At 50.8% G+C, this 12,133-nt stretch overlaps 5 protein-coding genes across 5 annotated transcripts; 2 read left to right on the forward strand and 3 right to left on the reverse strand.

The window, feature by feature from the left end:
• The first annotated feature begins 28 nt into the window (after window positions 1–28).
• On the forward strand, window positions 29–724 carry ASPSYDRAFT_1075810 (uncharacterized protein). The gene has a single exon (XM_040839885.1). It carries the CDS (start codon window positions 124–126, stop codon window positions 571–573), a length of 450 nt encoding a protein of 149 aa, XP_040701532.1. The 5' UTR covers window positions 29–123; the 3' UTR covers window positions 574–724.
• On the forward strand, window positions 679–2,864 carry ASPSYDRAFT_1075848 (uncharacterized protein). The gene is made up of 2 exons (XM_040839887.1): window positions 679–746; window positions 840–2,864. The coding sequence occupies exon 2, from the start codon at window positions 877–879 to the stop codon at window positions 2,617–2,619; it is 1,743 nt and encodes a 580-aa protein (XP_040701533.1). The 5' UTR covers window positions 679–746; window positions 840–876; the 3' UTR covers window positions 2,620–2,864.
• Window positions 2,761–5,123, reverse strand: ASPSYDRAFT_59182 (uncharacterized protein; the record flags this gene model as incomplete). The annotated part of the gene is made up of 10 exons (XM_040849655.1): window positions 2,761–2,903; window positions 2,953–3,087; window positions 3,142–3,216; window positions 3,265–3,478; window positions 3,536–3,583; window positions 3,628–3,912; window positions 3,968–4,116; window positions 4,187–4,280; window positions 4,406–4,681; window positions 4,737–5,123. 10 exons carry the CDS (start codon window positions 5,121–5,123, stop codon window positions 2,761–2,763), a joined length of 1,806 nt encoding a protein of 601 aa, XP_040701534.1.
• Window positions 5,124–6,263: 1,140 nt separating this feature from the next.
• nut2 (mediator complex subunit NUT2) lies at window positions 6,264–6,942 on the reverse strand. Its single transcript, XM_040847342.1, has one exon. It carries the CDS (start codon window positions 6,917–6,919, stop codon window positions 6,560–6,562), a length of 360 nt encoding a protein of 119 aa, XP_040701535.1. The 5' UTR covers window positions 6,920–6,942; the 3' UTR covers window positions 6,264–6,559.
• Window positions 6,943–7,671: 729 nt separating this feature from the next.
• Window positions 7,672–10,738, reverse strand: ASPSYDRAFT_32864 (putative serine/threonine protein kinase; the record flags this gene model as incomplete). The annotated part of the gene is made up of 3 exons (XM_040845027.1): window positions 7,672–9,639; window positions 9,687–9,784; window positions 9,838–10,738. 3 exons carry the CDS (start codon window positions 10,736–10,738, stop codon window positions 7,672–7,674), a joined length of 2,967 nt encoding a protein of 988 aa, XP_040701536.1.
• Between the last annotated feature and the right edge of the window lie 1,395 nt (window positions 10,739–12,133).

Consider the following 12,133-nt stretch of genomic DNA (forward strand, 5'->3'; position numbering starts at 1 on the left):
GATCAACAGAGAAATCGATCACGACTCGAGTCGCAACAGTTGGAGGACCAGAAGAGTTCGAGTCGTCAACTTTGAAGAGGGAGAAAATTCTTTGGCGTGTTGGGGCCTGGGAGACACCATACCATGTTGATCCGCGACTGCAGGGATTGGCCGCGCCGGCGTCAAGGTTGGGAAGATGACAGACGCAAATTAATCCTTTCAGGAGCATTCGGCCAGCCTTCAATGCTTAGAGGCTCGGCGACGCTATTGAAAGCATATCTTTCGACACTCTGTCCGCTCAAAGGCCGACCTTGTCTGAGATTAATGGACCTGTCAATTCGGGTGATGGAGGAATCACTTCGAAGCGCAGGCTGTGCTGATGCGATCGTGCATGTGCACCAATTGGCAAATACCAATCACTCTGCCAATGTGATGTACTCCGGAGTAGGCGGAGCGAGGTATCTTGTCTCTTTTTTCTTTTTCTGGGCCTTTATCCCTGCTGGGATGATTGAGCTTATTCATTATCGCCTCTTGCTGGTTATTTCATGCATGAGACGAGGGGCACTCATCTCACTGAAGTCACTTCTTCCTTGAGAGTTCCAACACCTCGTCGATTCCCGACTGGCGCCGTCTCTCAGCCTTGCCTCTCCCTCCTTCACCCTCCTTTTCATCCTTTCCTCCATTCCGTCGCTCTTATTTGGTAGCTCAAGCCACCTAGGCTTGGCTCGGCGTTTTTGGCGTTTCTGGTGCTGACAGTGATCCACTTGGTAAGAGGCCTACCGTTCTCATGCCCTCCTATTGAACACATCCTTGCCCATCATGATTATTCATAAACCATGAGCCAACAGAAGGACAAGCAGATTGGCTGGAAAAAAGGCATTGATACCCAACCTCGACATGGAGCTTAGCCATCTTATCATTGATGCTATATGGCGCCCGAGCTTTGTTCTGAAGTACCAGGAACTACAAGACCATCTCCAGCCCTCAACCGGTCGAGTTGGCCCTGCTTCGTGGGATCGGTCTTTTCTCAACCCTCGAAATCGGGTTGAGACCCTTGACACGACGTCTTCCCGGTGGCGGATAGACGGAGCGACCATATGTGGCACTTGCTTATATGCTATCCCGCTCGACCTTCTTCCAAGCTTGCCGCCCCTGGGGATCTCGCTCTATATCTCTGACCAAACCGAGTATACCGCTGCACTGCGCCAGAGCCTCGATGCATGCACCGGTGTACCACTTCGAGATGGAAAGGCTATTTCGCAGCTTGGTTTGGCAAGGCATCTCTGTCGTGCACTCGACCATCATTGTGCCCAAAACACCCAATTCCTGGAGCAATACCTCAATCTACCGTTTGGCTCGAAACTTATTTTCGAGGATATCACTCCAGATGTTGCCGATATGAGGGTATATGTTGAGCGGGACTATCACGTGGAGACTAATATGAAGACATGCAAGTCCCTTCAGCAAATGTGGCCTGATATTGCACCAGGGCTTTGGCCGCCGATCGTCGACATAAACGGGCTGCGCTTTGTTAGACAGCTTAACGAAGCTGTAATGTTAGTAGAAACTGCTGGTAAAGATCTTGCCATTTTCAAGTCGGCTACCAGTTCCGTGCATCATACATACCACGAGCTTCGCTTTTTGCTTACCTGCCCGCCCCATCGCAATATCATGCCTCGGCCTCTAGCTGTTGTGACGAAGAGAAGTTTATTCGGTGCGAAGCATGGTGTAGTTGGATTTCTACTTAAATACTTTCCAAGTGGTTCGCTCCGTGATATTCTCCCCGCTCGACAGCGCGCCGGCACACTGTCTACATCTATCAGGCTGCGGTGGTGTCGCCAAGTTGCTTCGGCACTTGCTCATATTCACGAAACGGGGACATTTTATTCGGACCTGCGACCTGACAATGTATTGCTGGACTGCGAGGACAATGCGGTACTCTGCGACTTTGAGCAGCGAGGTAACTGGTATGAATGGTGTGCTCCTGAGGTTCTGTACCGACAATACGCCGAAAGTATACGAGCACGCCTTCCTGATCGAGTTATCAACTCTCCCTACGACCACCTTCTTAAGGGATACGCACAGGTACACTCGCTGTCTACCTCAGCATGCTATACCTCTGCGGAGAACCCAGTAGAGACGCGAAATCGCGCTTGGTTCGCTTTACCACCGACTGCACGAGAAAAGGCTGCTGTGTATACTCTTGGGCTCTTCATTTACTCTGTTTTCGAGGGCTTGAGTAACGTCTGCCGTAACGTGGCAAACCAGTTTCCCATCGAACCGGAAGTAGAGTTCCCGACTTTCCAGCAAACGCCACGAGTAATTATGGAACTTGTCCAAGATTGCACAGTTGACACACCAGACTGGCAATCAGCGCGTATGCAATCCGGACGGTCACGAATCATACGGGTGAACGGCCTAGTATATCCAGAGACCCAGACTGACCTCGAACGTGACACGCGCGACACATTTGACACTGTCATGGACGCCTTGCTCAGATTCTGGAGCGTGGAGCTGGCGCGAGCCGAAAAGTTTCTTGATATCCCGGAATGGGAAACAGGTGATTTTGGGGCAAATAGACCTGCGTTACGAGAGGTCGTAAAGGCTCTTGAGAGCAGTTCGGAAGACCTAAACGAATAAACCAAGGAATAACTAGGAGTATCATCCCACCGAGAGCTGGGAATTCGAGATATCAGAATATTGAAAGATATTTTGGAGTTCTATTAGCGGTATATCATTTGCTGCCTGTGCATTTTGCTGACAGCCGATGCCGAAATCATCTCAACTTTTCTCGCCGTTTCCTGATCTGTAATCGTTCAACGCTTCGACCACAAGTTGAGCCAACGACAGCAATCTTTCCTCGTCCAGTCTGCGCCCTATTAGCTGTACTGCTGCTGGGGCGCCATGGTATTTCTCTGGGTCATCTGTTGTATATCAGCCATGCCTTCTTGGGCGCAGGAAACGGGCTCCTACAGTAATTCATGTTCATTCTGTCCTCTTCGTTGAGGGCGCTAAAATTGAAGTTGACAATGTCTAATTTCTTGTCCGCTAGCGTTACTGGGATGACAACTGATGCGTAATCCAGTACGTTGACAGAGCTGGTGTATGCTTCAGGCCAGTCAGCCTGCCGATGGTTCCACCCGCTCCAAAAAAGGGACTTACTGGAGGGGTAGAATTTCCCAGGAAGAACACCTGCATACGGCGTCACAGGGGACAGAAGAGCTTCAACGGGACGATCTCGATATCTTCAGTAACTATCCTTGGTACTGCGAAGAAAGCGCTTACTGCCAGTTCTTTCCGCACTGGACTCCCAATAGTCCAGGTATCGTTTTCGGTAGTCTTTCATATGCTTGACTATCTCTTCGTATTCAAGAAGAGGCATTGGGGCTTTCGGTTTGCCGTTGGGGAACAGATTTGTGATCTCGGGAACAAAGGGCTCACCCGAGAGGTGGATAGCCTCATAAACATCATGACAGCCATCTCCTCGGGCTATTGAACACTAGTACACTTGTTACGAGGGTTGTACTCGCAGTGCCTTCTCGAGTGTTATGCTTACATGGATATCGAGGGTTTCTCTGCTATGCGGCCAATCCCAGTCAATCAACTACAATCGTTAGCCGGCATCACACACCCACGTGCATCACGAACCTGGTGTCCTCTATGTTGCAGAGCCTCTTTCACCATCTCCATAGCGCGTGAAATGGGTGGATGAGGGGTAAGCACACCATCATTGGCCAAGAATCCGAAAGCTGGCTTATACTGCTGCTCATCTGGCGCATTATACTCTTTCTCGGGTCGCCAGGGGATTGGAAGGGTGTAGGGGTCATGGAGCCATGGCTCCAGAAGAAGCAGAGATTGAAGTATCAACCTGAGCGAATTTACCGACCGACCCATAATACCAACAACAGTCGGCATGATTTCTTGTCCTTTGCCCTTGTCAGGGAACGTTAGCACAGCTAACCGTCCAAGAGGAGCAGTCTCACCGCACCGTATTTGCTGCATCCTTGAAGGATATACGGCCTGCCGACGGTTTTACACTAAATACACCCTGAAATGAAGCCGGCATTGACACGGAGCCACCAATGTCAGTCCCAATTCCAAATGCGCTTCCTCTCAACGCTTGCATGGCGCCCTCGCCTATGGAGTGTCAGTTAGTCGAATGCGATTCCGAATGCGGATAAAACAAAGGGGGGAAATTCTTCCAGACCTCCAGATGAGCCACCTGTTGAGAGGTTTTGGTTGCAGGGGTTGAAGGCATATCCAAGGATGTTGTTGTTTGTTTCGGGCGCCTTGTAGGTCAGCTAAAGTGGAGTTTGATGAGCTTTCCCTCAACATACCCAAAGACTCTGCATGAGCGTGGTCTATTAAACCGCATTTCTTTCAGTTGCTGTTTGTTAGAAAAGTGGCAAAGCCATGTGTGACTTACCTTTCCAATAGGAACTGCCCCAAGGATGTGGAATTCTCGGACCAATTCGCTCTCAACGTTCCTGCTCTTCCACGTACCCAATTGCCCCTCAAAAGTACCGATCCATCCTATGAAACCCATTGAAGTGTCGAGACCTTTGATGTGGAATTGGTCCTTCAAAGTGAGAGGGATGCCATGCAGCGGGCCAACAAGCCTCTTATGTTCTTTGAAGTAGTCGTCGAGCTCCCGGGCTCGCTCAATGGCCTCGTCGAATCTAACTTCGAGCAGAATATTGCTCTAGAAGAAAATTATTAGAAAGATTCTAACCGTCACCAGACGGCGCCAAACTCACTAATTGGTGGGCATACGCAGCCCTCTTGCAAAACGCCGTGACCACTTCAACCGCTGAGAGAGCTCCGCTTTCCATCCTAGCTACAAGCTCAGGAACATCCATGTCAGTGACATATCGAGATTTGGTGTCGAGCAAACCCTCCATGTAATCGCCAACGATGCTGCGACGAGATCTTCCATCTTCCAGCACTTGAGGCTCTAGAAGCCATTCCGGCCGAATTTTCGCCATATTGGCCTCACGCTTCTCGCTCGCAATCTTCTGCCACTGGGCCCGGCGGCGGGAAAAGATATCCGAGAGCTTCCACATTTCATGCGTCTCGCTCAGCAGTGTCAAGACAGATGCAAAGAGGACAACTGTGAGGATAAAAATACGGACTTTCGCTGCCATTATGGGTGAGCTTTATATCGCTCGAAGTCCTATTATGGAGACAGGCCTTTCAAGGCTTTCGCCGCCTCCTTCAAGGGGCGCATCCCACGATAGTCAGGAAACGCTGAAATGTTCCGATCCACAGGACCGCGGTGATTGATCGGCGTATCGAGCTCTCGGGCCCCAGACTCTCAGCGCGCGAACTTTCCTCTAGAAGTTTGAGAAGCGCCTGTATAGCTACTTTATCCCGGAGAATTTTTGGACCAATGACCTGCGTCTCTTAACTTCAACCGATGAACAATGACTTTTCCATTAGCACGGCAACCAATCAGCGGTCAGTCTTACGATATCCTCACCCCGGCCCGCACGAACACTCGAAGTACAGCCGCCCCAGACGATCACGATAAACATTCACCTCCCGGGCACCGCTGAATGCTAGGTGGGCGTGGAGCCACTCCACGTCTACCGTATTTTGTCTCATTCTTCAGCTGCTACGAATCCGGTGAGTGAATTGCGGTGTAGGTTTGGTTTTTTATTTTTTATTTTTTTTTTATTTATTTTTTATATTTTTTTGCCTCCCCTTGACCTTGGCCCAGAAAGTGGCCGTTGGAGGATTCGCGAGCGTCGAGAGGGCTTGATCAGCGTAGCAGGTCTTCGAGATGTAGACGGATGCAAGCATAGACATCCGGTTCAAAAATGCACTAATCACAACTGCATCGTACTTTCTACATATGGTCCAGCGGGCTCGCTTTGAAGCCATCGTGGGTTGGTTTGAAACAACCCATGGACTGTACTTGTCAGAAAAGCCCTGCGCCCTTTCAACACCGACTGATAAGCACTTAATAGGCAGGGTATCCTGCTATAATATCAGCTAAAAGGTTCATTTTCAAGTCTAGCAAACAACAAACAATCTGATCAGTGACCACATCGCAAAAAGCAGACCCAGAGTGCGCATCTCCGAGACAAGAAACGGTGTGATGCCGGCTCATGCATGCTTACAGCATCCACAATACTCGACGGGAGTCTGTTGTCGGCCCTATAGGCCCCATATAGGTAAGGACCCGATAAAAGAAAAAGAAAGCAGCTAAATAAGTCCCTCATGCCGAGATGCACGACCTGCATTCTCGCCCTCTAGTCAAATATCTCAAAAACAAAGCGCCGCATTCGCCGGTGTCTCCGACAGAACAAAAAAGGCGTTACGGGTCCCTCGCTGGAACGACAATATTAATAATGGAGGTCGGGAATTTGATCAAGCAAATGAATCCTTTAACTCCTAAATTCCAAACGCCGAAACTGCGCAGAAAATACGCCCTGCAGGAAAACTTGCCAGCTTCCTTGCTGAATATTCAGGTATAGCTGGAACTGAACCCGAAAACTCCAATTTCCCCTCCAAAAGCGTTTGTGCAGAACGCAAATTTTCGATTCCATTTCCATGCCCCTCTCTCCCCGCTCCCAAATCACCGCTCCCTACCAGTTGCCTGGATAACCCTTTCAACCTCGCCCCGAACCTCAGGCATTGCACTTCTCATCTCCCGCGCAAGAACATCCCTAAAGCTCGCAAAGGCTTCCTTCTTCCCCTTGAGGTCTTGGTTCCCGCGCTGCACAAGCTCGACGAATTCTCGTGTGTAGATGTCCGGATTCCGAGAGGCGTCCACGTAGTCAATTATTTCAGGTGGGAGGGCAATCGAATGCAGCGGCGGGTCCCTGCTGTCATTGGAACCGGGCGTTGCGTTTGCGTTTGGGTCGTCGCGGGTATGTACGGATAGTGTGGAGAGCGAGGTTGTTAGGTTCTTTCTGCACCATCCAGCATCCGGCATTAGTCAAGATCCACAAAAATTTTGAGGCAATTTAACGGGATAGGGAATGGATATATATATATATATATATACATACATCTTCCTCACAAGCTCTTGCTGCGTCTCGGGACCTAGGTACCCATGGACAGCGGACTGGATTTCAAACAGATGTTGGATAATATCCTTGATTTCGTCTGTTTTTGTGCGCACCCGTCGTTAGATGATGTCTTTGGCAAGAGTTACACAGGGACGCAACTAACTGTCAGCCGAGTTTAGTGTTATGGGCGCCATGTCCTCGGCTTGGTGGGGGGGTGAAGTTGGGGGATGATCTGAATGTGAGGAGGACGGGGAGCTGAGGTCTGGACTTGGAGCGATAAGCGTTATCTTTTAATCTAACCCATTTTGGTAATTGTTTTTCAACTCCATCAGCTCCAGCTTTCCTGCTCCGGCCTCGGCCTTGACGGCTGACCTCAAGCTGAGTTGAGCTGGTTGTTGAACTGGCCACGTCGTTATTATTAAACTACGGAGAGGAATATTAATTAAATTGATCGACATTGTCAGTCGGACATGCGAATATATATAGGTGAGCTATAAGGCACATGTACACGGCGAACATTAGAGCCAGTCCACCACATCAACATAGTAGATATGGTCGATACCCTGCAATACATATGCAAACCCGCTCTGAGTATCAAGAGTCCAAATGACGGGAAGAAAACAATACATGGCTAATCTAAACAGTAATGAGGAAAGGAGCCGGCGGCTCGGCTATTTTACACCTCTTTGGTCCGCACCGCCGGGAACTTGGGTATCTCGATCTCTGTCTCGACCATCTCCAGTCCGGAAAGACTAGGATACCTCTTGCTAAAGTTCGCCTCCCAGTCCTCACCTGGACTCGTGGGGGTTCCTTGTGTCGGCTGGTGTTGTAAACGTTCAAGGTTGCTCGTTCCAGACGGCTCCGTGCCAGTCGTCCCAGCGCGGAGGCTTTTTGGCTTTGGAGGCGCTGTTGGGCGTGGCCCCGTGCGCTGTGCGGCCGCAATATACCCCGTGGTTGATGTCTCCTGCTTCGGTGCCGGGGGTGGATTCCCTGCACCCCGCGTAGTCGGTCGTGACTGTACCTCCGGCTGCTTTGCCTGCAAAGCGTCCTCGGGTGTTTCGGTGTACCTCCCATATCCAGTAGCAGTCTTGGGCGGTGGAGGCTTGCTGGCGTCACCGAATAGAGTTTGTACCCTGTTCATGATTGCAGGAGCTCGGGTCGCATCGCCCGTGGGTCTCCGACCTCCCTCTCCCTGTTCGGCAACCCGGCGACGATATTCAGCGGCAGCACTTGCCACACGCTTCTCTTCTTGCGATAGACGTCGACGTTCAAGCTCACGGCGCATCTCAGGTGAGATGTCATCATCGTCATCAGCTTCACCTGGATGCCCAATTGATTCCACAGGTGCTTCAAAGCCTGACGCTGGAGATAATAACGGCCTAGGGAGGTCTTCTTGGGCGGGAGACTGAGCCTTGCCTTCTTGGCCCTCAAAACGGCGGAAAGCATCGCCGAACCGACCACCAAACAGCGTCTTTGTGCCTGAAAAGGACAGCGTCGAGAGACTGGAGCGTTTCGTATGTTTTGAGGAGCTCCCACTGTAACGTTTCTCGCGCTTCCGATTCGATTCATCCTCCTTTGCTCGTAAATAATCCACATCTGATGATATATTCCCGCGGTCGTACTCAACTTCAGTCTTCGCATGCTGCAGCGGAGATCCACCATCGTAAGGTGATCTGGGTAACTCAAGTGATGAGCGGGCACTTTCCGCGCTCCGCGGTGGAAGCTCAAGTTTGGTGCCTGCGTGAATTGATAATGGACGGGATCGACTGTTGGCGGATCTTGAACGATGTATGGAGTCATCAACCTCCGGTTGTGGCGGCCGAAGAGCTTCCATCGAAGGTCGCGACGATGCTGACAAATTTGATAGCCTGTCCGATGAAATCCTCGGGTCTGTCTCCAACTTTGAAGAGGAGATAGGCGATATTCCAGGCCTGGACATCCTCTTTTCATTGTCAGCAGTCTTCGGCTGTTGGTCGGAAGACGGGAACCTGTAGATTGGCCGACCAGGTGGTTTCAACCCTGACAGCCCCGGACTTTCAGGAGGCGAAGTCATCGTACCAGTAGATACCATTGCAGGTCTCTGGGGTGCCGGTTGATAAAGGGGTGTCTGTCGCGGTGGCTCATCGCGATACTGGTTGTATTCCACTGGTGACGTCTTCGTTGGTTGTGATTGTTGCCGCCTACTGACAGGTTCCACGGCCGTTTCTTGAGGTAACGGCGAGTGCTTAGCGAACGCGTCGTCGGCCAACGCATTAGTTAGCTTCTGGGCAAGAGCATCATCTTCCTTCTGGTCAGCAACCGTTGGCTCAAACTCGAATTTGCCTCTCTTCTCATGCAGGATATTGAATTGGTCAAGTGATGGGAATCTATCCGAGAACTCGTCGGCAGCCTTCCTACCATCCAGCGCAGCAAACGGGTCTGTAGGTGTTCCACGAAAAGGCGACGGGCTTGGGCGTGCGGAGTTTTGCTGCGAAGTCTCCGGTCTAGTTGGTCGCCCGCGACGCATTGGAGCAATCTCCGGAATAGTGACATGAGTCTCCTGGACTGGTGCAGAGAACACGGCCCCGAGTTGCGGTGTTTCTGTTGGGGACGGGGGGAGCTCTTGATATCGGCGCGCTTCCGATGTTGACCGGTTGGCATAAATCTAGCACTGTCAGCTTGTAGATTTGCGGAAGAATAGAACGTCCATACGTCTTTAATTGGAACCTCTCGTCCCTGCATTTTACATGCCTCACGCAGTACCTGGTAGATATTAGGGCGCTTTTGCGCGCTTTCCTGAAGCATTGATGCTGCAAACCATTAGCATGTAGATTAATTCATGTCGGAACAGAGGAACACTCACATATAAACATTTTAAGCCGGCTTGAAAATTGGGGATAGGAAGGGAACTTGTAGGATGCATTCAGAATAGCCATCTGTCCAACTTCTTCAAACGGGGTGGTATAGTAGCAAAGTTTGTACAGGAGGACCCCCAGGGCCCATATGTCACTCTTCTCATCGATCGGTTGTTTCCGATAAACGTCGATCATCTCCGGGCTTCGATATTGCAGGGTCGTGTGCCGTTGCACATCGTCTTCGATCAGGCGACCCTCTGCAGCTGAGGTTGCTGCAGGGCGTGGTGGAGCAGACGACCCAAAATCACAGACCTTGTAGAGCACAGTACCTCCATGGCGAGAGATAAGAACATTCTCCACCTTCAGATCTCGGTGTAGTAAAGGAGGCTTAAGGTAATGCATGCAAGCCACACCCTCGGCGACGTCGGAAAAGATCTTGATGACTTCCGGCTCCGTCAAGCGGTTCTGTAACCGAGTGTTCATGAAATCAATTAACCCCCCACCTGCACAATATTCCATTAGGAGAAACACCTCGTAGCCACCGGCTTTGAGCTGCGACGCATGGGAGTCGATGTACTTGACAATGTGACGGTGGCCTTTGAGCTTCTTCATCGTCTCAACCTCGGTGCGCATGTTGGCAAGCGCAGATTTATCGGGAACGGCCACCCGCTTCAAAACTGCCTTGTCGGTACCATCCACAGGCTGCGGGAGCCGTACGACATAGACATGGGCGAATCCACCTTCAGACAGGTATTTCTCGATTACAACCCGGTGGCTACCAACCTGGACTTTGGTGTTGGGCAGAAACGTCCCAGCGGGCGCAGTCATCGCGGCAACCGGGTTGTATGAAGGAACCGGCCGATGCTGAGCGGCATGACTCTGGTAGGACTGGGAGTGATAGGAGGCCATCGCGGGGAGGGGGGAATGGGTGAGCCCCGTGGGGAGGGAGGAACGGGAGTTTGTTGAAGGCGAAGGTGACTACCGTTGCTGCATAGAGAGAAAGGACAGTATCTGGGCTAAGACCAGGGGTATTGGAGCAATCCTCTGCCGGCGGATGCACGAGAATGCCAGTTGTCGGCGGGGAGGAGGTGGGCTCGACGGCGGAGAGGCGGTGACGTTGGGGGCGGTGCCTGACAACCCCCAAGGGTCAGTCAATGAGAGACGGGTGGTGGAGGGGGGGGAAGAGGCGCAAATAAAGAAGGCAAGAATTATGACACCTAACAAGGCCGGGGAGATGTGAGGAATCTGAGCCCTGGCCAGTTGAAGCGGTGATGCAGGTCAGCCTCCGAACGTGGATGCCTCAGGTACGTCGGGTGAAGGTACCTTTTAACGCACCCCAGGCACCCCCAGGCATCAATTGTCTTCCCGTGGGCGAGTAATGTTGCTGGCCATGTGCCGTATCATACGCCCCCACAGCCAGTAAAGATGGCAAAATAAGGGCAAATTTAGGTGTATTGATACCAACCATCCAATACCATACGGTAAGTCCCGCCAGTCATAGGATAAAGAGGCATGATATCATGGATCACAAGCCCGAGTCATTCATGAGCTGTCTATAACGTATTTTAAGTCATTTATTAGGGTCCTCGGGCTACTATGAGGTGTACGATAATCGCAGAAAACTTCGAAATTGAAACTGTCAAGACGATAAGGTACCAAACGCTTCTGCCTGAGGCGAAATGGATGGAATGGTTGGATCCCCCCAAAACTAGTCCTTTTAGGAATAGTTATGCCCTTTGATTATATAACAAAAAACCACCAATCACATAGCACCACGCTAGTCCGAGGATGGATAAATCAAAACAAACAACGGTATTGCTTCAACGCTGAAGGGACACTTCGCTGGACTCGATGCCCTGTGTAAGGGGATGATGTTTTGGGGATTCAATAAGTCTTGATGCATTGCAGTCAGATTAAGACGGTCGAGGTGGTCCAACCTCTGGTTAAAGTTGCTTGTTAAGCTACCGCTCGGAATGCGCAGTACGGAGTATAACCTAAACGAACTGGAATGGGGGTGCTTTATGAGAACTCAATCGAGATCGATTAGATGCGGAAAATAGATCCAGGAACCTCACCCGTCTCATTCATCTACATTTCATTCGGAATTTTCATATATCAGAGGGGGAGGAGCAAAGAGTGTGCTGGTAAACAATAAGCCGGATGTTTATCTTCTGCATCCTTGACCTTTCCTGCAGCTCCCCTGGGACGGGAAGAAAACAATGTTTTGGCGAAATCAACCACTGAAAAGAGTTCCTTCTTCTCGTCTGCTCTGAATCCTTTTGCCTTCCGACTAACTGCTTTTGG

Source organism: Aspergillus sydowii, assembly GCF_001890705.1.
Source record: "Aspergillus sydowii CBS 593.65 unplaced genomic scaffold ASPSYscaffold_7, whole genome shotgun sequence".
Lineage (NCBI taxonomy): Eukaryota > Fungi > Ascomycota > Eurotiomycetes > Eurotiales > Aspergillaceae > Aspergillus > Aspergillus sydowii.

Coding starts and splice junctions, on each gene's coding strand:
- ASPSYDRAFT_1075810 (XM_040839885.1), top strand. CDS start 124: ATGTTGATCCGCGACTGCAGGGATTGGCCGCGCCGGCGTCAAGGTTGG.
- ASPSYDRAFT_1075848 (XM_040839887.1), top strand. CDS start 877: ATGGAGCTTAGCCATCTTATCATTGATGCTATATGGCGCCCGAGCTTT.
- nut2 (XM_040847342.1), bottom strand. CDS start 6,919: ATGCCGGATGCTGGATGGTGCAGAAAGAACCTAACAACCTCGCTCTCC.